At 53.9% G+C, this 23,059-nt stretch overlaps 1 protein-coding gene across 1 annotated transcript in view; it reads right to left on the minus strand.

The window, feature by feature from the left end:
• ABLIM2 (actin binding LIM protein family, member 2) overlaps positions 1–23,059 on the minus strand; it is a 185,481-nt gene that overhangs the window by 51,977 nt on the left and 110,445 nt on the right. The window contains exons 17-20 of the mRNA XM_012002191.1: positions 16,548–16,649; positions 15,971–16,024; positions 5,226–5,278; positions 4,191–4,332 (exon numbers count right to left, since the gene is read on the minus strand). Of these exons, the coding sequence (XP_011857581.1) occupies positions 4,191–4,332; positions 5,226–5,278; positions 15,971–16,024; positions 16,548–16,649 (351 nt within the window). The remainder of the gene's footprint in view (positions 1–4,190; positions 4,333–5,225; positions 5,279–15,970; positions 16,025–16,547; positions 16,650–23,059) is intronic.

A 23,059-nucleotide genomic window follows, 5' to 3' on the forward strand; every position in this document is an offset into this window, starting at 1 on the left:
GAATTCCACCCCTAGGGGGTCTCACGTCTCTAAGCCTGAGCCAGGTGCCCTGCCCTTCCCACCAGCTACCCTCGCGAGATTGACGGTAGCACGTCAGGGAGCCTCTTCCTTCGACCACGGACTAAGGAACGTGAGAAGAACTCTTCTGCCCCACCTTGCAGCTCCAGAGGAGTAAAAGGGGAAAGGAGGAAGGCCACCGCTGCCCCGGCTCCCACCCGCCGCCTTCCCTTCTGCTCCCAGGAACAGAAAAGCTGCAGCAGGGGCGCTGTCTCCTAACCCTCCCTCCCAACAGGCTCCGAGACCTGGCAGTGGGGAGACAAGCAGAGACAAACACAACCCACCAGACACAGGACTCTGCCCGGTCCCACAGCGAGAGGACACACAGAAGGTGACAGAAAAATGCCAAGCCACAGGTAGGTTGGGGGTGAAGCGCCCCCAACTGGGGCCTTCCCTGTGCTGCTGCAGAGGTTAACTCAGAGCTTTCCTCACCCCCTCTCCAGCCTGGCCAGACCACCCTTGGCTCCCATCCTCCCACCTCGCACACATGCCTCATGTGCTGGGGTTTGAGGAAAGGGTCTGATTCCCTTTGGAAGTGCTGGGTCCTTTCTAGGGGCCACTGAGTCCTCTGGGCAGTGCCTCGAGCTGCCCAGGGGGTTTGTATTATGCTCATACGCCTCTGACCTTCGACGGTGGGATGTGGGAGACCTCAAAAGAGAGGATGGGGACTCAAGGGGCTAGGAATGTGGGACCCCACGCAGCAGCAGGCCTGACTGCTGGGGACGCAGAGTCCACACCACCTTGTGTTTCTCCCCCAGGGCAGCAAGCCTTGTCCTAGAAAACGTGTTACAACAGAAATTCAATAGCCTCCCTTCCTGTGTAGAAATCAGGTGCACTCATAAAATAAACTACTCTGCACATAGTCCAGATAATGCACTATGTGTAATATAAACAGGAACAGAAAAGTAGTCGATAGTAAAATGTAGATTTCAATATGATGCCCTCTTTGGAGAGGTGGCAGTGCCTGCTGGGAACTAATGGGATGGGGATGGCTCCCTGGTTTGTCACCGCCATAGAGTCCTCTGGCTTCCCTGCTGGGGAACGGGGACTGGGCCATGCTCACCACTGCCTCTCCACTGCCTAGCACCATGTCCAGCACATAGTAGGTGCTCAGTAAGTATCTGGTGGAGGGATGGATGAAGGTCTGAATGATGAATTCAGTCTCGGGTGAGATGTGCAGATGGTGTTGTGGGTGAGATGAGTTTGTGACCAGGCCCTTGCGAGGCCACAGAGGTGCCCGGCGGGCAGGCGGCGGCGGGATGCGCGTGCGCTCGCTCTGTCGGCGTCTCTGCCTCTGCCAGCTCCCTGCACACTTCTCCAGGTCAGGGGCTGTTCTCGTCTTCTCTGTCCCCCTCGGCGCCCTGCTCAGCGTCTGGCACAGAGTGGGTGCTCAATAAATACCCGTTGAATGTAACGCATTTCAATTCAACAGACATTTATTGAGTGCCCACTGTGTTGGGTGTCACAATCCTACCTTCCTTGGGCGCGCTACAGATGGACGTCCCGGGGTGCAGGTGGCGTGCCTTGCTGTGTGCAAACGCTTTGTTCAGTAAAAGTTGTGTGCAAATGGAACTGGTGCTCATGGACTCAGGTCTGGGGGCTACTTGGTGATAATCAAAAGAACCCCGAGAGAAAAAGGTGGCTGGCTGTCAGTCTCCGTGTGCTCCCCTTCCCGCCTGGATTCCTCAGGAGGCCGCAGACGGCAAGGCTCACCTGATCCAGGCTCAGCCGGCAGCCTGGGTCCTCGCTGCCATTTCCATGCAAATCGGGAAACAAGGCAATGCCATCGGGACAGAAATAAAGGCACAATCAGAATGGTTAGACACAGCGGGTTTCCTGCTCAGAGGAGGTGACATTAGAACACAAGGAGAAAGCAAAGGAAGGACAGCATCATAGCCACATCCTCACAAGCAGGCATGGCCAGGGGAAGGACAAGCAGGTCTGTGCTGGAGCAGAATCTCCCCGGGGAATTTATGAGTGCAGCACGGGCCATCGGAGTCCTGCAGACCCAGTACACCAGGATGGAGGCAGCTGCAGCCTGCGTGCGTCTGCACAGGCAGCCTGGGAGAAGAATATGACGGCAAGAGGCAGGGCTGACACACAAGCCCTTGCCACTGAGTGACCAGCCCACCCACACACCTGACATGGCCTCCGGGCCTCACAGGGCCGGCCACCCACCAGGCTTGTGTGCTCCTGGGGCAACTCCAGGGCACCTACATTCTGGCATTTTCAAACGAGGAAGCAGCGCACGAGGTGAAGGCCACCTGTGCAGGTCACACAGCGTATCAGGGGTACAGGGGTCACAGGGGGCAGCCCGTCTCTAGTCCGGCTTCTCCCACACAGCACCCCCGCTCCTCTCTTAGTCCTGAGTCCCAGGCAGGCCACAAACGTCAGTGGGAATTCTGGGGACAGTAGTTGGCCTCCCCGAAGAGTCTGTGGGGAGGTTATCCAGTGGGGGAGGCCATCAGTATGGCCCCAGCCTTGCAGAGTTCTGCCGGCCACCTGGCAAGGGAGGGACTGAACTCAGCTGAACGATGCCACCTTGAGATCCCCAAACACTGATTTCCTGGTTCCCAGGGCAAATGCCTTGATGCTGGGACACTGAGCAAGGTGGGGAGGGTGCTGGGGAAGCTGGTGGGGAGCGTGCTGGGGTGCAAGAGGAGTTCTCCTCCTCCAAACACAACGGCATCTGACACGTGAGAGCAGAGGGCAGAGGGACCACGAGCCAGGCCAACGTTCCCTGGCCCGCAGGCAGGTGCCGCACCAGCTGGGGGCAGGGATTCCTGGGATCTGAGAGAGAGGGACCGGAGGACTGGCATGCAGCTGCCCATGGGGCCACAGGCAGGCGCACGTGGACCAGCCCCACAGCCCCCCTTGCCCCGCCTGCAGATGAGACGGGCAATTCCTCCGGAAGGAGCACGCTGCTATCTGGGGCGAACCCCTCTCCCTCTGGGGGAGTTTTTTGTGGGGTGGTTTTCCCATGGCAACGTCAACCTTGTGCCTGACCTCTGGGATCCTGGTGTTTACAAAGCTGCACCCCAGGCGGGGGCAGAGGCCCGAGGGGTGCACGGACATCTGCTTACAGAGATCATACACAAGCAACACACCTTCCTTTGTTTAAAGTGATTCTTTAACACATGATCATTTCCAAGCTTCCGTGTCTTTACTCTTTCCCGTCACATTGAAACACTTTTCTACTTTTGTTGTTAAGTACGACGGTTTACAGTTTGCAGGCATGAGGATGAGGATGAGGATGAGAAACAGTTTCTGTTTACTGAGCAGCTACTATGGCCAGCCGAACGCCACACACATACCCAGTTCCAGTCTCCTAACACCTGGCCCGTCAGTGGTGAGCTCAGATTTGAACTTGGGACTGCCTCACTGCAAAGTCAGGTTTTTCTTCTGCTCTCACACCCCCCTCCATCCTCTTCCAGTCCCTGCTTCCGAGCTAAACCCAAGCCTTGCCCGTAAAAACTGCCCCCAGCCCAGCTGAGACCTGCAGGCCACTTCTGGGAGGTGCTGAGTGAGTCTGGCCATGCTCGCTACTGGTTTTCACCTATGATTTACAGTGGCTGGAAGCAAACAGCATTATCTGGAGTTTTCTCTACATTTGAACATCACTCCTGATTCAGTCTTCATAACACCCTAGGGTCAGGCGGACGCCATCACTGTCTCTCTATGAAGCCTGAGGCCATGCCTGGTTCAGGAAGAGTCACAGGGGACAGGGATGGTGCCGTCACCAACTCCAAGTCTGCACTCATCAGCCGGACCATGCCCATGGCTGCTCTGGGGGGAACAGGCCCTGACTTCTACCCAGCAGCCCAGACACCTTTCTCCTGGACAGCCCAGGAGCAGATCTGGGTTTCAGCATTCTTGCAGGCCCTGGAGATCTGTGAGGGGACGTGCAGGCGTGGCCCTCATTAGCACACTGGCTCGGGGACAGTTCTTGGGAAGCCGGCAAACCGCAAAAGCCCCACTTTCCCATCCGGTCAGCCCTTAGATTTGTGGGCTTGCTCTTCCGCTTTTTAACAGGCAAGGCTTAGATTCGGGGGGATTGCTCTGAGTTATGGGACCCCATGTGCTGCGAGGCCTTTTGTGCACATCGCAGCTCCTTCTTCAAAAGAACCACTCACGTGAGTGAAAGCCGTCCCCTGGCATCCTTTGGAGAAGGTCTCTGTCGGTCCCGCTGCTGTGGGGCAAGGACTGGGTGTCCAGGTCTGGAGAGTTGGTCCTCGTGTCTGCGTCTCCCTTGAGCATCAGCCAGCTGCTCTTCTGCTGAAGGTAAAAAGCAAAGTCATGCGAATTTCAAGGTCATCTGCAACGGTGGGCACATCTCACTGGACCGTTCTTGTCACTGCCTTACTTCTAACATCCGAGCTGACCCCGCTGTGAGAAAACTCATTATGTGAGAAACGCAGCTTCCAATAAAAATCTCGCCATTTAGTGAGACCTATCCAGACGCTATCCAGGTACACGGAGCATCTGGGGGAAATGGAGCTGCCCCCTCTTACGGACACAGACATTGAGGCTCTGGGAGGCCAGGGGCCCACGGGGCTCCACACGGGGAGGATAAGGGATGCTGCCCAAGTCCAGCCTCGGGCTCTCCCCACACACAGCCCTGCTTTCCAGCCCTAGCACAGGTAAAGGGAGCCAGGGAGGCTGAACTCAACCCAAGCGCCAAGCCCAGCCTGCAGCCTGCTTTTGTCACGAGCGTGCTGTTGGAACACAGAGATGCCTGTTCGTGCCTCGGCTCCGGCTGCGTTCACAGAGTTCGGTAGCTGCATCAGACATGGTGCAGCCCGCAAAGCCTAAAGTACTTACTCTCTGGCCCTTTATGAAAAAGGTCTGCTGAACCTATTCTAGAATAATGGATGCCCCAGGGATGCACTTGGATTTATTTCTCTTTCACAGCACACATCTCTTCAGTCACAGACCCGTAACCAAGTCACACGGGCATATACCCAGGACATTGGTAGGAGACGTGTGCATCCTAAATGTAGGAAGGAAACTGATGGAAGGCCTCCTACCTTTGGCCTCGCAGGGCCCCTAAGGAAAAGAATGTAAGAGAAAGATTCGAAGTCTCAGTTGGAGAAGCCCTCACAAAACCGATTTCTTTCTGAGCAAGGCTGTTCTAAGCCTTCTAAGCCAGATCTGCTCCCTGGCATTACCTTCCTGTTATCCTGGTCGAAGCTTCCGTCCTCCCCATCTGATCGCCTGGCAGCTGGAAGGGAAAAATCCATTTGTAAAGGCAACACACCATTGATTGCGGGTTTCTGCCTCACCGTTTCCCATGTTACAGTTATGCTCAAAAATGAAAAATCAATCAAAGAGAAGGTCAGTAGCCCGAGTGCCTTTCAAGGGGCAAGGAACAAGGTGAGCTGGAGGAAGCTCCCAGGGATCATGTACCCGGGAGCATCAGCGGCAGGGGTGTGAAGTGAGGCCGGATTTCAGCAGCAGGGGTGTGAAGTGAGGCCGGATTTCAGTTCTAGCCAGACACTCACACAGAGTAGAGTCACGTTTTCAGATGTAGCCACTTGGTCTTTTGATTTTGTTTTGTTTTGTTTTTTTGAGATGGAGTCTCGCTCTGTCACCCAGGCTGGAGTGCAGTGGTGTGAGCTTGGCTCACTGCAAGCTCCGCCTCCCGGGTTCAAGTGATTTTCTCGCCTTGGCGAGCTGGTAGCTGGGATTACAGGTGTGTACCACCACGCCTGGCTAAGTTTTATATTTTTGGAAGAGACGGGGTTTTGCCATGTTGGCCAGGCTGGTCCTGAGCTCTTGACCTCAAGTAATCCACACGCCTCAGCCTACCAAACTGCTGGGATTACAGGCATGAGCCACCGCACCTGGCCCACTTGGCCTTTTGAGAACACACATTTTAAAAACCTCTATGTGACACAAGGTCTCAGTCGGGGAGGCCTACGTGTCTGACCTGGGCGAGGGGCTCTGGATACACCACTGACTACCCCACCCACCCCCGCAGGAAGGGGCTTGGCGCCATTTCACAGATCGGGAGACTGCGGCTCAGGGACATGGTATACCTCGCCCAAGGTCACTGGTGAGTGGGCGGTAGAGGCCGACATGAGCCCAGTCCTTCTGAGTCCAAAGTCCTTCCCTGTCTGCCCCACCTGGCTAACTGCTGCTGGCAAACTGCAAAACGGTGACGAGTTCTGCTACTGGAAGACGTCCACGAAGAGCAGTCAGGAAATGACAAAATTACAAAATGCAACCAGAAATGGACTCAGTGAAACAGAACAAGCAAAAGTCCTTTTTGCAACAGTTCCTTTACCAAGAATACCATCATCTGGAGCTGAGCAACGAGGAGGCATCTGGATTTTCCATTCGCCTTTTGTGGGGGGTTGTCACCCAGCTGGGCTGACGTCGCCAGCCAAGAATGAGCAAATACATCACACAAGGCCATGCTGACATTTCTCGGCATCCAGTTTAGTACGTAAAGACCCACACCTTGTGTGTATCCCTTACAGAAACACTGACCCCATGCACTGAACAGTTACACAAAAACCCGTCTCCGTCCCCAGCCCGCCACGAAGACCCAGGCCTCAGGAAGGACACGCCGAGGTGGGCTTCTTACCTGCAGCGGGCGGCAGGCTCGGGCCCGTCTGTCTGTTGGCGTACCCTGCCTCCTGCACCACCAAGGACAAGACTGATACCAGGCCAGAGAGCTTGGAAATTTGGGATTGGGCTACAGGACCTTGACAAGATAAGGCCAAAATTGAAGACTAAGCAGTTCCGTTCCGAATACGCTGACATCTCGTAACTCTCAACGGCTACCTGTTTCTCCTCCTTCCAGGAGAGACAGTGATTTTCAGCATGAAAATACAAAGCCCTGCTCTCCCCACTCACAGAGGCAAATCAACGCCAAGCCTGCTCAAGAAGCACTTAATGGAGAGGCAGGGGGGGCAGGGAGCTCCGGGGGACGCATGCCCGCAGCTGGACTCTCCTGTTGCCCAGACAACAGCCGTCGCCCGGCAGCGGAGCCCTTGAGTGTGCGGCCATACATCAGCCATGACTCTTGGCAGCTGCCCAGCAAGTCCCAGGGAGAAGGCAGGCCAGGGGCTACTTAGAGTTCTAAGAGCACAGCCATTGTCCAAGCCAGAGAAGGGCCCTGGGGCTGAGTCGGCTGGCAAAAATAAATGCACCGTTTCCTGAAAAGCCAGGAGGCTGGAAAGTGGATCACCACTCTTGGAATAATCTGCACGTGCATGGACAATTAAGTCGCTCCAGCTGAAGGGCCCTTGGGGACCCGAAATCCCAGCCCTTGGAATTCAGGCTTAGGTCCCCAGAGGCCAGCCTGGCTTCCGGGACTTTCCTCAGCCATGGAAGATGGGTTGAGCAGACACATTCTGGCTGAAAAGCCATCTCAGGTCTCAAAAACAGCCCCCGCCATCTGAGAGAGGGAGGCTCTGCCAAGATTTAGCAAGTTTCCTCTGCAAACACTGCCAGCTCCTCCAGATGTGCACAGTTTAACCAGACTTGTACCAAGGGCTTTTTCAAAACCAGTTTGCTAACCCACAGAACAGATGACCTCTTGAGAACTAGGAGCTTGGGTAGGAAAAGACAGGAAACTGGCACTTCGGATTATTGGCTTGCTTCCATAACAGCTCTGAGCCTCAGTTTCCTCATCTGTAAAATGGGCGAAGGATGCCCACCCCTCCACGTTGTGAGGATCACACGAGATAACCTGCATGGATGCTGGAACATAATAGGAAACTAAGCTTACAGGTTTTAAAAATTAGGAATAAACAAGAGGCTAAACTTTGAGGCTAATTTGCAGCATGCTGCTTTGGGATGTCAGAAAAAGATCAACTCAGGACAATAAGAGAAAGAGAGTTTAATGTGTCTTTTGTGTCCCACAGGCAGCTCCTTCTGAGTTCTGGAATGCATTTGCCAATGAGGAGCCCTCTTGGCAAAGACTGACTTTCTACTCCCTGTGTTCCTTGGGGAATCTTCAGTTGGAGGCATCTGAATGAAAGTAAGAGGCCTCGAATTTTTTTCCAGATACAGAACTGGCCTCTGCCTTTCCTCCTTCCCAAACCCCATCTTACCATTCATTCATATCTGAACATCCATGCCAGCCTGTGTGCATCCCTTACTCCTTTATTCCTTTCCATACACTTATTCATGCACCCTTTTACCTACTTATCATGCACCCACTCACTCCTTTAACTATCTGTCCATTCATCCAGCCATCCATCCACTAGTCCATTCATACATCCATCCACCCACCCATCCACCCATTTATTCATCTAACTAATCATTCATCCATCTACCCATCCACCCACCTATACCTCCATCTGTCCATTCATCCAGCCAGCCAGCCAGCCACCCACGACCCATCCATCCACCCATCCTTCACCCATCCATCCATCTATCCATCCACCCACCTATCCACCCATCTATTCATCTATCTACCCATCCATCCATCTACCTATACATCCATCTGTCCATTCATCTGTTCACCCACCCGCCCACCTATCAACCCATCCATTCATCCATTTACCATTGATCCATCCATCCTTCACTCATCCATCCATTCACCCATCCACCCACCCATCCATCCACCCACTCACCCGTTTATCCATCCACTGCCCATCCATCCACCCATCCTTCCACCCATCCATCCATTCCAGCCACCCGACCATCCATCTACCCATCCATCCACCCACCACCCATCCATCCATCCATCTATCCATCCACTTGTGCATCCACTTATTTTGATATTTATTCATCCAGCTTCCGCTTATCTACTCACTCACCTACCCATCCATTCATCCGTCCATCCATCCATTCATCCGCCCACCCACACCCACCCATTCATCCATTCCTCTCTTTGTCCACTTCATTTCTTTGTCCACTGATGCATTCATTCATCCAGGTAGCCCTTAATTCATTGATCAGTCCATCTACCCTCTGTTCACCCTTAGCCCCTCAACCTTTATCCCCATCTCCCTGTGCTGAGTACCTGCTGTGCACTGTCCTGTCTTAAGAATGCGGGATGAAAAAAAAAACTCAGATATGACCCTTGTCTTTCAGAAGTTCACAGGCCAGTGACGTCGAGGCAGAGGTGGATGAGAAGGTTTCTACACATAACAAGAGCTTTGATGGGAGGAGCAAAGTCAACACAGAGGCACTTCCCTGAGAACATGCATGTGATAAGCACTTACTGAATACCTGCTCCTCAGATAAGCACTGTATTGTGGTCTGGATAAACATTTTTCCTTTGTTTTTTTGAGACAGATTCTCACTCTGTCACCCAGGCTGCAGTGCAATGGCACAATCTTGGCTCACTGCAGCCTCTGTCTCCAGGGTTCAAGCGATTCTCCTACCTCAGCCTCCCGAGTAGCTGGAATTACAGATGCCCGCCACCATGCCCGGCTAACTTTGTATTTTCAGTTGAGACAGGGTTTTGCCATGTTGGTCAGGCTGGTCTTGAACTCCCGACCTCAGATGATCCACCCACCTCAGCCTCGCAAAGTGCTGGGATTACAGGTGTGAGTCACTGTGCCCGGCCCTTGGGTAAACATTTGTAAAGAATGTCAACAGATAATAATAGATGCTATGAACCTCATTTACAGATGAGGAGACTGAGGGCCGGAGTCTAAGGCTACATAGCTGGTAATTGGAACCTTGTCTGTCTGACCCTGAGGCCAGAGCTGGAGCCACTTTGTCCTCCATGTCAGACGTGTAAATTTTCAGACTCAGTGCTGCATCGCCACCAACTGTGCTTCCTGTGTCTTGTACAAATCCACTTCCCCACGGAGCAGCTGAAGAGAGATGCTTCCCAGGAAAGGGCTGCATCTGATGAGTCTCTGCACTCCCTTCGGTGACCAACGTGCCAACCTGCAGCCTCAGGTGCACGGAGGAAGTGAGTGAGATGGGCATGGCACAGGGCCCTGTATTTCCAAGGGAGGGCCCTACCAGCTCCCTCTTTGCTGGTATCAACACACTGACAGCTCTAACCTCCAAGGATCTCTTGCCCACGTCCAGGGGGCCAGCAGAAGTGTGGGGGCTGTTCCACCACCATGCCAGGGGTGCCAGCCAAGGCTCTGCAGCCAGCAAGCGGTCTCTGCCATGCTCCTCACCAGTTTTCTCTGCCTCCAGTGCAGAATCATTCCTGAGATTGCAAGAGCCTGAGGCAAGTCTGGGACTCTGGCAGTCAGGAGCCAGGACCAGGGGGCACCCCAGCAGGTGCTCTCTCTGGCAAGGGAAGGAGCTGATAGCAACTGGGGAAGGTGCTTGGGGCTTCATCCCTTAGGCCAGAGGGAGACGTCCTCTCCAGAGAGACGTCCTCTCCACTCCTGGGACTTTGAATAGCTCTGCAGGAGGTTTTGAGGATTTGTCCTCTCCTGTGTCTTCCAGACTCAGCCTCCAAGGAGTAGACCCATCAGCAGGATTTTTTTCTGTTCTTCTCAGAATTATCTCTATCTCTACAATTCACATTGAATTGGAATGACATTGAGAGGGAGAGAGAGAGGCAGAGGGAGGGAGAGAACGTGAGTGTGTGTATGTGAGTGAGTGTGTAGGCGGGGCCCAGAGCACGGGCGCTGGAAACTAGAAACCTTGCTTAGCCTCTCACCTGTCTGGCCGTCGCAAATCCACTAGAATCTCAGCTCCACATGATCAGGGGCAATGCAGGGTCACCCATGTATCCCCAGCACTGGGACACAGCCTAGCACATAGTGGGGTGGATGCTTGAAAAACATCCCTTGGACGAACTAATGAAAAAGTCACTTAAATCCCTCCACACTGGGGTTTCTCCTCTCTTGAGTCAGAATAAGAACCTCTGCTCCCTGGTTGATCTCAGGATGGAAAAAGACTCCAGAAGATGAGGAAAGTGGGCCTGGAGTCTCAGCCCCAGCCAACGCCTTTGCCTCCCTTCCTCTCTCCTTCCGGCCTCCCTCTCTTCCACTTTTATTTTATTTTATTTTTTTTTTGAGATGGAGTCTTGCTCTGTCGCCCAGCCTGGAGTGCAGTGGTCGGATCTCGGCTCACTGCAAGCTCCCCCTCCCGGGTTTATGCCATTCTCCTGCCTCAGCCTCCTGAGTAGCTGGAGCCACCTCGCCCGGCTAGTTTTTTGGTTTTTTTTTAGTAGAGACGGGGTTTCACCGTGTTAGCCAGGATGGTCTCGATCTCCTGACCTCGTGATCCGCCCGTCTCGGCCTCCCAAAGTGCTGGGATTACAGGCTTGAGCCACCGCGCCCGGCCTCCACTTTTCTTTCTTTCTTTTCTTTTCTTTTTTTCAGATGGAGTCTCCTGTCACCCAGGCTAGAGTGCAATGGCACTATCTCAGCTCACTGCAATCTCCGCCTCCCAGGTTCAAGCAATTCTCGTACTTCAGACTCCCAAGTAGCTGGGATTACAGGGGCCCACTACCATACCCAGCTAATTTTGGTATTTTTAGTAGAGATGGGGTTTCCCCATGTTGACCAGGCTGGTCTCGAATGCCTGACCTCAGGTGATCCATTCATCTCGGCCTCCCAAAGTGCTGGGATTACAGGCGTGAGCCACCACGCCCGGCCCGTCTTCCACCTTTCTAGGATGGCCTCTCTGCGTTCTCTGCACCACAGAAGGAGAGGTTAGCATGTCTTTTGTACCACACAGACAGTTCCTTCTGAGCCCTGGCATGCATTGGCCATGAGGAACCCTCTAGGGAGAGGCTGAGTTCCTATTCCCTAGCTCCCCTAGGGAGCCTCAGCAGAGGATCCCAGTGCAATCCTCCCTCTGGACACAGCCTGACTTTCCTCCCCATCCCACCGGTCCCCAAACCAAAATAAGACTCCACCATTTTCAAAAAAGACCCAAAACCAAAATGAAACTCAACCCCACTAGAATCTGGAATCCCAGACAGACACCACAAGGAGTGACTAATTCCTGCTTTAAACCAGGGCACAAAGACACGGGGAACAACGCATGCCCCGTGGGGTCACTTCCACAGTCGGCTTTGGGTGGGCAGGAGTGACAGCCCCCACCTGCCGGGCAGGCGGGAGGTGTGTGTTGAGGGATGAGTGGGGAGCTGCACTGCCATCTGGTGGCTCACGTTTGCTTAGCAATGAAACAGCAAATCTGGTAAACTATGGGGACTGTCCCTGCATCTGGACAGTCGAACTTACTGGGAAATGTTGGGGAACCATCATTTTTCCCTCATGAATTCATTTTATCTTATTTTTTATTTTTATTTTTGAATTGTTCATCTTTTATGCATATTTTCCTAAATTTTATATAGCAAATAGATGATAAAACCACCACTACACTTCCTCAATTTTATAAGTTCAAATCAGATACGAGACTATTGTAAAGCTACTATTCTTATCTGTTATAAGAGGTGATTTCTTTTCTTTTCTTTTTTTCTTAAGACGGAGTCTTACTCTGTTGCCCAGGCTGGAGTGCAGTGGTGCGATCTCAGCTCACTGCAACTTCTGCCTCCTGGGTTCAAGCAATTCTCCTGCCTCAGCCTCCCAAATAGCTGGGATTACAGGCATGCACCACCATGCCAGGCTAATTTTTGTATTTTTAGTAGAGATGGGGTTTTGCCATGTTGGCCAGGCTGGTCTCAAACTCCTAACCTCAGGTGATCCACCTGCCTTGGCCTCCCAAAGTGCTGGGATTACAGGCGTGAGCCACTGCACCTGGTCACTCATGAATTCTTTTTAAACTGCACACAGCTTCCCTACCCTGAGGGGATCGATCAACAGAAGGTCCCTGCCTGGTGCCAAGTGTTGTGTGTCATCTCCCTGAAACTTCCTCAAAGCCCCACGGGCTATACGGCCTTGAGTCCCATTTTCCGGGGGAGACACACTCTGAGAAAGGAAGCTCCCCACGATGTAGCTGGAAGCCGGGGGCTGTGGTTTGCACTGGGTCTGCCTCCTGGGAGGGTTGCAGGTCCCAGGATGAAATCACTTATTGTCGGACCAGACAAGCTAGAGCCAGGAAGCCATGAGGCAGGACATCTCCTGCTTGCATGCTGGAGATAAAGGCTGACTCGAGGACATTCCACAATAACCTCACCAGAAATCCCTTCCCAAGGACTGCAGCAACGGAGATAAGATGCTCTCCAAAGAATGCCTGCCCAGTGACGGGGTCTCCACCAACGAATGGACCCCAGCTCCGGCCTCGAGTCTCTGCAGCCGATGAACTCTGCTTCTAGACAGCTTATTTGAAAGGTTTTTGCTAAGAAGAGCTTCCCTTTACGTGCTCCTCTTCGGGTGCACATATGGCTTGCCACAGCCATGCATCTCAGATTAGAATCCTCTTTTCCGTACATTCAACATATTTGGAGATACTTTTCTCCGCTTTGTTTTTTAGGTCGACCCTCCTAAAAGTAACTGGGTTTAATACCATGAGTGACCCTAGATGGTGCGTGGAAACACAAAAATGTGCACACTTATACGTGACCTGTTAAACTTCCTGAAAGTTCAGCCCTTGAGCAGATGACACACTGGTGGATAGGAGGCCCCCTGCGCCGCCTCCTCCCAGGCCCTCACACAACTAGCCCTGCTTCATGTCCATTCCTGACTGTCCAGCCAGGTGCTCTATTCTTGCCTGTCTTGTGTTCCTCCTTCCGTTTTTTAAAATTTTTATTAATGTTTTTCAGAGGGAGTCTCGCTCTGTCACCCAGGCTGGAGTGCAGTGGCACAATCTCTGCTCACTGCAACCTCTGCCTCCTGGGTTCAAGCCATTCTCCTGTCTCAGCCTCCCAAGTAACCGGGACTACAGGCGCACACTGTCACACCAGGCTTTTTTTTTTTTTTTGTATTTTAATAGAGATAGGGCTTCACCATGTTGCCCAGGCTGGTCTCCAACTCCTGAGCTCAGGCAATCCGCCTGCCTCTGCCTCACAAAGTGCTGGGATTACAGGTGTGAGCCACCACGCCCGGCTTATAGCAAAATTTTGGAATAAAAGAGTTTTGGTCATTGCTCAGGGTTTAATCAAAGAGGAATTAATTTGCCTTTGGATAGGAGAATCATGCATAGCCCGATTTTAAAAAATGCACAAAGATGGCCAGGTGGCTCACCCCTGTAATCCCAGCACTTTGGGAGGCTGAGGCGGGTGGATCACCAGGTCAAGAGATTGAGACCTTCCTGGCCAACATGGTGAAGCCCATCTCTACTAAAAATACAAGAAAAAAAAAATAGCTGGACATGGTGGCGGGCACCTGTAGTCCCAGGTACTCAGGAAGCTGAGGCCAGAGAATCACTTGAACCCAGGAGGCGGAGGTTGCAGTGAGCCAAGATCACGCCACTGCACTCCAGCCTGGTGACAAAGCAAGACTCCATCTCAAAAAAAAAAAAAAAAGCACAAAGACGTTCACTGGAGACAGTAAAATCTAATCTCCCCACTGGATGGTTCAGTTAAAGGATTGAGGTCGAAGTTCTTTGTCTTAGACCTGGGTCTGTTGGATGGCAATAAGCAATTTCATAACCTGGTTTGCTCTCTTCCCCTTTCTAAGGGGCAGACCCTCTCCTGTCTTGCACATGTTAATCACACATTTTAAGGCACCAATCTGAGACAAAGTAGGGGGTTAATAAAAGGTCAAGGTAGTCAATCCCAATCTTGTGGCCCCACCAGCTCAGAACACACAGCCCTCCAGTTCAGGCCTGGTGCCATGATGGAAAGCCAGTCACTTACTGTGGCTGCTCCTTCTTTCGGCCAGGCCTTAGCTTCCCCACTTGTAACCCAAGGGAGCTGGTCTGGACAATTTCTAAGGGCCCTAGAGTCTATGCAGCCCATCCCGCTCCTATCCCTTTCGGAGGTTTGTGCTCTACGCTTCTCTGCTGGAAAGGTAATGGTAGAAGTCATCATTTCTGGAAACTCAAGAGATTTCATTCCTTTTTTTCCTTCTTGGGAAGAGGAAAAAATGCACAAAGTACAGGACCTATGGCCACGATGGAGAAAATATTTTAAAAGTTTGTACAACCTGATCACTGATCTGTCGGCAAGTCACAGGAAACACACTTTCTATAAGATTCCGTCTAAAAGTGTCCATCCAGTTGTCAATGTGGGACGTGGCTGTTTGCTTTAGGTACATCTGGACAAGAACATTTAATACGGAAATGCCTTTTCCCATCGCCAGTGACTTGATAACAGTTCCCATCGTGTGCACAGCACTTTACAGTTTAGAATGCACTTCCACATTCAGTATCCCATGAGGTTCCCACAGTCAGCCTGTGGAAAGGGCGGGGTGGAGGGGATGGGTCCTGTTTTGCAGATGAGTAAACCGAGGCTCAGGATGGTGAAGCAACCTGCTGTCAATCACCGAGAAATTCCAGGAGGAAAGAGAGGGGAGACCACGTGGCCCTGATTCCTGCTCCATGGCCCAAGCAAGCTGCTCCCTGCACACCTCCCAGGCAGGTTCACGTGGAGCAGAGCCGGGCATCAGCCCCTATTCGCTTATGCAACAAATCTCTGTCACTGAAGGCAAGGTCACCCATCCCATCATCAGAAATTCTCAAACACAAGACTAAAGTCTCCCTAAGGAATAAACGAGTGATTCACGTTTGTTCTGTATTCCAAAGATCAGGCCTGGATCAGACTGTGGTTCGAGAAGCCTCTGTCTCTCACCATCTTGGCTAGAGTCACTCTGGCTGCATAACTGAAGGCGCCACCACCAGGCTCTTGGCTACACACCCCCATCCCAAGCCCTGGCTGACGTGCATCAGCCTCGGCGTCACAACACACAGAAGTGTCCTTACTCAGACACACCCTTCATCGTAATTTATAAGAAGAGGACTCTCAGGAGGCTGCTAGTGAATTTGCATTTAATAGTCAGACTGCTAAGGGCCTTGGTGGTGCCTTCACTGCATTTATCAGAACACAACAAAAGGATGCATTCAGAAGCAGATGGGTATTGACAGGCATGCGGGGCAAACCACAGCAGCGGGAGGAATCCAACCGTACCATGCTGTCTGTAGATAGGGGGTTTCCTATAGATGTTATCTTTTACGCCAGTGTCTGGGGAAGAAGAAAGAAGAAAAAAAAAAAAAGGAGAGAACAGGAGGGTAAGCAGCAAGTTGTGATGGTTTCTGTTCTACAGCTTTTTGTAAGCAACAAGCACTCACCCAGATTTAGAATCACCAGGCAGGAACTGGCACCCAGCAAGCGACAGACACCCAGGCCCCAGATCAAGCCTCCCTGATTCCAGATGCCACCCCCATCTGCAGGGGATGGGGCAGCAGCCAGGAACCTTGTGGCCCCCCGGGAAGTGCAGCCAGCTCAGACAGCCCTTTTCCTTCACCCCATTCCCAGGAGGACAAGCGCGTCTCCCTGCCGTTTGTGGGACTTTGGAAGAAACTCAAACGCACATCGGTTTGGGGTTGTGAAAACCCGTCTGATGGTTTTAAAGAATCTCAGTGTCTGGGGAGCAGTGGAGGAGCCTGGAGTGTTGTCTGGCACCTGCTGAGTAAGGCAAGCTGACAGTTTGGGTGTGGCCAGACGCTGGGTGTGAGGAGCCCAGCCGGTGTGTCCCGGAGCCTACCTGGGACGTGGAAGTGGCGAGGCGCCTGCTGGTAGGTGGAGGGGGGCGGCTTGCTGTCAGAGAGCACGGAGAGGCTGGGGGTGCTCCGGCCACTTTCACTGCCTCCAGACGGAAGGGCAAAGGCAGCAGATAGAAGGGGAAACGGGAAAGCAAAGTAGAATATTTCAAGCATGAAAAGCTTATTCGCAGCGAGCCCCGTCTCTCCTGTCCAGTGGAGCGGCCCAGACCCCCTGCCCAGGGGAGGGAGTGTGGGCCTCATCCACATTCCCAGACTGTGTCCAAGGACTTGCTAATCCAACCCTGAGCTGAACTCTCTCCAGGGTTCCAAGGCAGAGGAGCGACACTGCTGCGGGCACACGGCTGGGCGGTGAACTCAGAACACCTCAGGGGGCTCACTCCATCTGCACCCCTGCGTCCTGGCTGGTGTTTGAATCCAGCCAACTGCAAATTCGCCAAAACAAAGGCCCCTCTTCCTAATTATCCTTGTATATAAACATGCTGTTTTCCTTGAGAATCTACAAATTAGCCATTCAGAATAGGATTAAAGCACTAAAAGGATCAAAATTATCCTTAAAAGCCATTGAGTAAAATTTTTCCAGCTGCAGAAAAAAAGAATAGTATCCATCCATTACCACATTTTTTTTTTTTTTTGGGACAGGGTCTTGCTGTGTCACCCAGGCTGGAGTGCAGTGGCATGATCATGGCTCTGCAGGGTGCAGGTTCCACCTCCTGGGCTCAAGCTATCCTCCCACCTTGGCCTCCCAAGTCGCTGGGACCACAGGTGTGCGCCACCCACCGCGCCTGGCTAATTGTTTAAATGTTGTAAAGATGGGGTTTTGCCATGTTGCCCAGGCTGGTCTTGAACTCCTGGGCTCAAGCAATCTGCCCACCTCTACCTCCCAAGGTGCTGGGATTACAAGCGTGAGCCACCGTGCCCTGGCCACATTCTTAAATACAACTCGTTTTGGGCAGATTAAATGGAAAGCATCCTCTGACCTTGCTTCAATTGCTGAGATCACCTGGAACTATAATTCTGTTTTGTGAACAAGGTTGGATTATCAAGTCACGCATTCAGAGGGCTGAGGTGACCTGGGTAACGCCCCTCCCCCCATACCTGTTTGGGGAATGAGTTGACAGACAGATGCAGGGTGTTGAACGCTCGTGATGAGAAGGTGTACGCTCGCTACAGAACACACTCCAAGGCCCCGTTCCTCCCGCCCGCCAGCCCCAGGAAACCCCCTCAGCACTAAGCAACGGCTGCAAGAGGAAAGGCGCTCTTGACCTGAGAACGTTCCCTCAAGCTGCACAGCCTTTCAGAGCAGCAGGACCCTGCGGTGACACAGAAATGAAACAGAAACGGAACTTCTGCAGTGGGTGAGTGGTGTACTGGGCCTGGAGGTGGACTGGCCAGGAACCCCGCAGTGGACTCATGAGGAGGGCTCGACAGACGCCGACCCACAGGGGGCTCTTGCCTGGTGGTGGGCTGTGTGCAGCGGGAGGTCACCGAGGAGCAGGGTGGCTCCAGCTAGGCTGATGCCATAGAAGGGACTGTAGACTCTAACTTTGAGCATTTTCTCACGCCTGGGCATGGGTGCTGATTTTGCCTGTCAATGCTGATGGAGCATCAGATAACTGCTCTTCCCTTAGCGACCTCCCTCCAGAACAGCATGGAAACTTCTAGAGCCTCAGTCGGCTCTACAGGTGCCCTTGCTGGCCGTGGCACCCTTGCTGGTCGGGTCATGCTCGTCAGGTTTCTCCACGGTGGACTCCTGCACCTCCCAGTGGCAGCAGGGGCCTCACAGCAGGGAGACCGGACTCAACGTGCCAGGAAAGGACACCGCGGGTCCCTCCTACCGACTACGGCTGTGCTAGACCCATCCCCAGCAGCAGCAAAACAGGGCGGGTTTTAAAAACTGCACCCATACGAACTCTGAACAGAGGAAGATGGTTCGCTTCCGGCACCGTCTCCAAGCTGCATGTGCTCTTGGCACAGTCCGTGGACCTGGGAGGCCTGGAAGGGTTTGTTTCTTCCCATCTGGAATCATGGCTCCTGATCTGTCTCGACCCCCACTCAGTGGGCTGAGGATCTAACACATCACAGGGTACCTGTCCCTCCCCAGTTCCCCGCCACAGGGCAGCATCCCCTGAAGTTTCAAACCAGAGTCTGTGGACACATGTGCATGTCTATTTGAGGAGGGTCTGGAGACTCATCAGCTTTCATCAGATGTTTGGAGGGGCCTGAGGCTGCAGGGAAGCTGGGGACACAGCCATGGTGGCCCACCTCACTTCTGCCCCCCGGGGCCCTCTAACACCAGCCCAAGTCCTGCCGCCTCGGTCCCTCCCTCCCAGCACCCCACCCCTTGATGAGTGTCCTCTCCAGGGCTTCCCACCTGCCCAGACCCTTCCTGGGTCCAGGTTCAGGCTCTGCCTCCTCTGCTCAGCCTTCTGGAAGGACTCGGTCTACGAGGACCTCTCCCTCCTCTGCACTCACGCCTGCCTGCTCCCTGTGAGGCTTCGTTGGAACAAAATGCATTGCCAGCTTCTACCTGGAGCACTGTGCTGCCAGGCTCACATCCTAGGGGGCTTCTGATATGCTCCAGAGGGGGGTGTGTCAGCATCCTTTAACCTGGGATGGTCCCTGTTAGCAGAGGAGCAGCCTCAGCCCTTTTGAAAAGTCTTCCTTCTCTTCCTCTTCCTCCTCCACTTTTTCCTTTCTCCTCCTCCTCTTCCTCCTCCATTTTTTCCTCCTCCTCCTCCTCCTCTTCCTTCTCTACTTTTTCCTCTTCCTCCTCCTCCTCTCCTCTTCCATCTTTTTTTAAATTTCAGTAAATGTTTCATTTGGAACAGCTTCAGGTAGTCCAGGGGTCTCCCGTACCCTCCCCAGCCGGCATCCCTGCTGTCCCCTCTCCCAGCACTAGGACATGCCCAAAGATTGGTGCCACCTGCATGCCACATAGGATTCGGGTTTCCCTGGGTGTCACCTGATGTTCTTCTGCTCCAGGATCCACCCAGGAAACATGATGTTTTGCTGGCACGTCTCCCGAGGCTCTTCCCGGTTGCGACCTTTTGCAGACGTTCCTTGTGTTTGAGGACTCTGGCAGTTTTGAGGAGGGCTGCTGAGGGATTTTGCCTGATGTTTTCTCATGGAGATACTGGGCTTACAGGGTTGGGAAGGAAGCCCACGAGGTGAAGTGTCCTCACCACGTCCTCTCAAGGGCACCTGCTGTCAGCAGAGGGGATCACTGACCGTGGCCGCCTTGCTGACCGGGTCATGCTCGTCAGGATTCTCCAGGGTGGACTTGCTCCTTCTCTCCCCTCCCACATGGCGCTCTCGGGAAGGAGCCACTCTGTGCAGCCCACGCTTGTCCACACGTCAGGAGTGCGAGTTACAACCCCCTCCTGGCGGACAAGGCATCTGCTCACGTTATTTGGAATTCCTCTGTGTGGGAGATCTCGCTTTCTCTCCATTTATTTGTTTACTCAACATTTATGTAGATCCGTGTGGACTGACTGCTCTTGCTATTATACTGTAGTTTACAATCCAATGCCACATCCTTCATCTTGGTGCTCCCAGTGGCCCAGCGTGTCCCTGGTGCTGGCTCAGCTGGTTCCTGTGGAGCCTCCTCCAGGTGACGCCGCAGAGAGGCCAGCTGGCGGCCACGGGCAGGCCGGGTAGGATGACGCCCATACTGCAACGCACAGCCACATCCTGGGTCCTCAACCACAATCACCCTGAGGACGATGCTTCAGGGATGAGGCCCTTTTGCAGCTGAGGGAATGGCCGCTCAGCACGATGAAGAGGCACTGTCGGGGTCCGGGCAGTGGAGGGTGCGGGCCAGACCTGAGGCTCCATCCCAGGGCCCCTCCCTCCTTCCTTCTCAGGCCAGGGGTTCAGAGTGGGCCCACCGCTCAGCACATGGAGGCTGCCTGGCCAGCAGCCTCAGCAGCACCAACTCCCCTCCCAGCCTGCACCTGCCTGTCCCTGCTGCCAGCTCCTCTGCAGGGGACCCGCCAGGGACTGAAATTCACACAAAAGTGCCCACGGCTGTGGCCAGCACCTCTCCGGAAGCTGGGTCTTGGTGGGAAGGTGTGCCGGGGGTGGGGCCCTGCCAGCATTCGGTGGGGGTGGGGCCAGGCCTTGCCTCGGGGAGCCGCCCCCCTACAGTGCTGTCCTGAGGGAAGTGTCCACTGAGAGGGGCCAGAGATGCCAGAGGAGCCCGTGGAGCAAACAGGAAGGGCTTTCCCAGAGGGCAGGCGACGCTGCGTGGTGTCCAGCTGACCCCCGGGGGCTGCCACCAGGAGGTCCTAGGCTGGGACACACTGGAGCCCATGGCTGCAGAGGAGGACAGGCGCCTTCGTGTGGCCTCCGAGGTCGACCCAGGACCTGAGGGTGAACACACTTGTGAACCCCTCACTGGAGCCCCGCGTAGAAGCCTGACCTTGGGCTCTGCTGGAAGGAGCTTTGAGGGCCACGTTGGGTTTTGGCCAGTGGTTTTTTTCTGAGCCTCAGTTCCCTCGGGAGTATGTTCTGGAAAGAGGGTGGGTGTTCCCAAGGTCACGGACAGCCAGGGGAGTTGAGTAGGGGCAGAGGATGGGGGTGCCAGGCACCCCCACACCGGACACCAGAGGGGAGGTCAGGCGGCTTTGTGTGATTTTCCTTTTTTCTTTTTTTTTTTGTGAGATGTACTCTCACTCTGTCGCCCAGGCTGGAGTGCAGTGGCTCAGTCTCAGCTCACTGCAACCTCCGCCTCCTGGGTTCAAGCAATCCTCGCGCCTCAGACTCCCTAATAGCTGGGACTACAGGTGTGCCACCATGCCTGGCTATTTTTTTTTTTTTTAATTTCTAGTAGAGATGTGGTTTCACCATGCTCGCCAGGCTGGTCTCGAACTCCTGACCTCAGGTGATCCACCCACCTTGGCCTTCCAAAGTGCTGGGATTACAGGTGTGAGCCACCGCGCCTGGCCTCGTGTGATTTCTGAATGAAGGGCACTGGCAGGCAATGTGGCCAGGGGAACCAGGGCAGAGATGGGCATCAAAGAGGCAAAAACCTGTTCCCAACCAGGGGAGGTCTCAAAGGGATGGTGCCTCTTGGCCCCAGGAGATGCCCTTGGAGGGGCTGTGGCATAGACGGCTTTGGAGCCGCATTGTGGTGGCGGGGTGGGTAGGTGGGCAGCCTCCAAACTCTCTCTTCTGCTACAAGGCGTGGAAGGAAGGGGAGGGGCTGCCAGTCCTTGGCTTCTCTCCTTAGCTGTCTGGGGAGCTGAGGAGGGGGCTGCTCCCCAGGGGGCCTGTCCTGGGCCTTCCTCACCCTGAACTGTAAGAATTAGACGGTGGACACTCAGGACGGGGCCGGGGGGGAGGGTCACCAGGGCCGGCTCTGGCTCTAGGCCCCACAGAGGCTGCTCACACGGGCTGCCTGGGAAGTGGGGTGAGCCTGCCCTCGGCTCTGGCCATGCCCCTCTCAGGGACCCACAGCTGGGACAGCCACACCAGAAGGAGGGCTGAAGGTAGGAGGAGAGCCAGGTGTCCAGGGCCTCCTGGCACAGAGCAACAGGAGCAGCAGTATCTCCTGGGGTGACCTGTTGTGACTCACTCAAATGGTTGGATTCACTCTGGGTTTTGGGAGTCCCCTCTGCCACACGACTGCCGTGGACCACACACAACAAAGGCCCTGCTGGCCATGCTTCTGCTCTGGGGAGGTGCCCTTTCTGGCTTTGCTTCTTTTGTTTGTTTGTTATTGTCTGAGACAGGGTCTTGCTCTGTTGCCCAGGCTGGCATGGAGTGGCACGATCATAGCTCACTGCGGCTTCACACTCCTGGGCTGAAGCAATCCTCCCATCTCAGCCTCCCAAGGAGTTGGGATTACAGGCATGCACCACCATGCCTGGCTTTTTTTTTTTTTTTTTTCAGACAAGGGGTCTCACTAGGTTTCCCAGGCTGGTCTTAAACTCCTGGCCTCAAGTGATTCTCCTGCTTTGGCCTCTCAAAGCAGTGGGATTACAGGTATGAGCCATTGAACCCGGCTGAGGACTTTGCTTCTTCTCAAAGGAGTCAGATCATCCCAAAGCTGTAGGGACAGGTCCCCAGAAAAATGAGGACGGCCATGTCCATCAATGGCCAGGAACTCTCTTCTCAGTAGGCCATGGGGCCTGCCCAGAGCAATGATGATGAGGTACACAGAGAGGTGTGCAGGTCCGAATGAACCCCGTTTGGTGACCATCCAGTGATGGAGGGTCCAGCTGCCTGCCCCACCTTCTCACTCCCCGTGGCCTGGGAGGTTTTTCCAGAGACATGCCCCCTCAGCAGCTGCTCAGGATGGGGAATTATTGCATTGCTTGGGGAACTGGTGAGAACATCGTCGCTGCCTCCTCTAATGCTCTGAGTCTTTCTGTGGTGTGCTGGCCAGCTGGGGCTGTGTAACAAAATACCACAGCCTGCGTGGCTTAAACAACAGGCATATTTCCCCTCACAGCGCTGCAGGCTGGACATCTCTGAGCCAGGTCTGGCAGGG

This window comes from Mandrillus leucophaeus, unplaced genomic scaffold (assembly GCF_000951045.1).
Source record: "Mandrillus leucophaeus isolate KB7577 unplaced genomic scaffold, Mleu.le_1.0 Scaffold68, whole genome shotgun sequence".
In the NCBI taxonomy this organism is placed as follows: Eukaryota; Metazoa; Chordata; class Mammalia; order Primates; family Cercopithecidae; genus Mandrillus; species Mandrillus leucophaeus.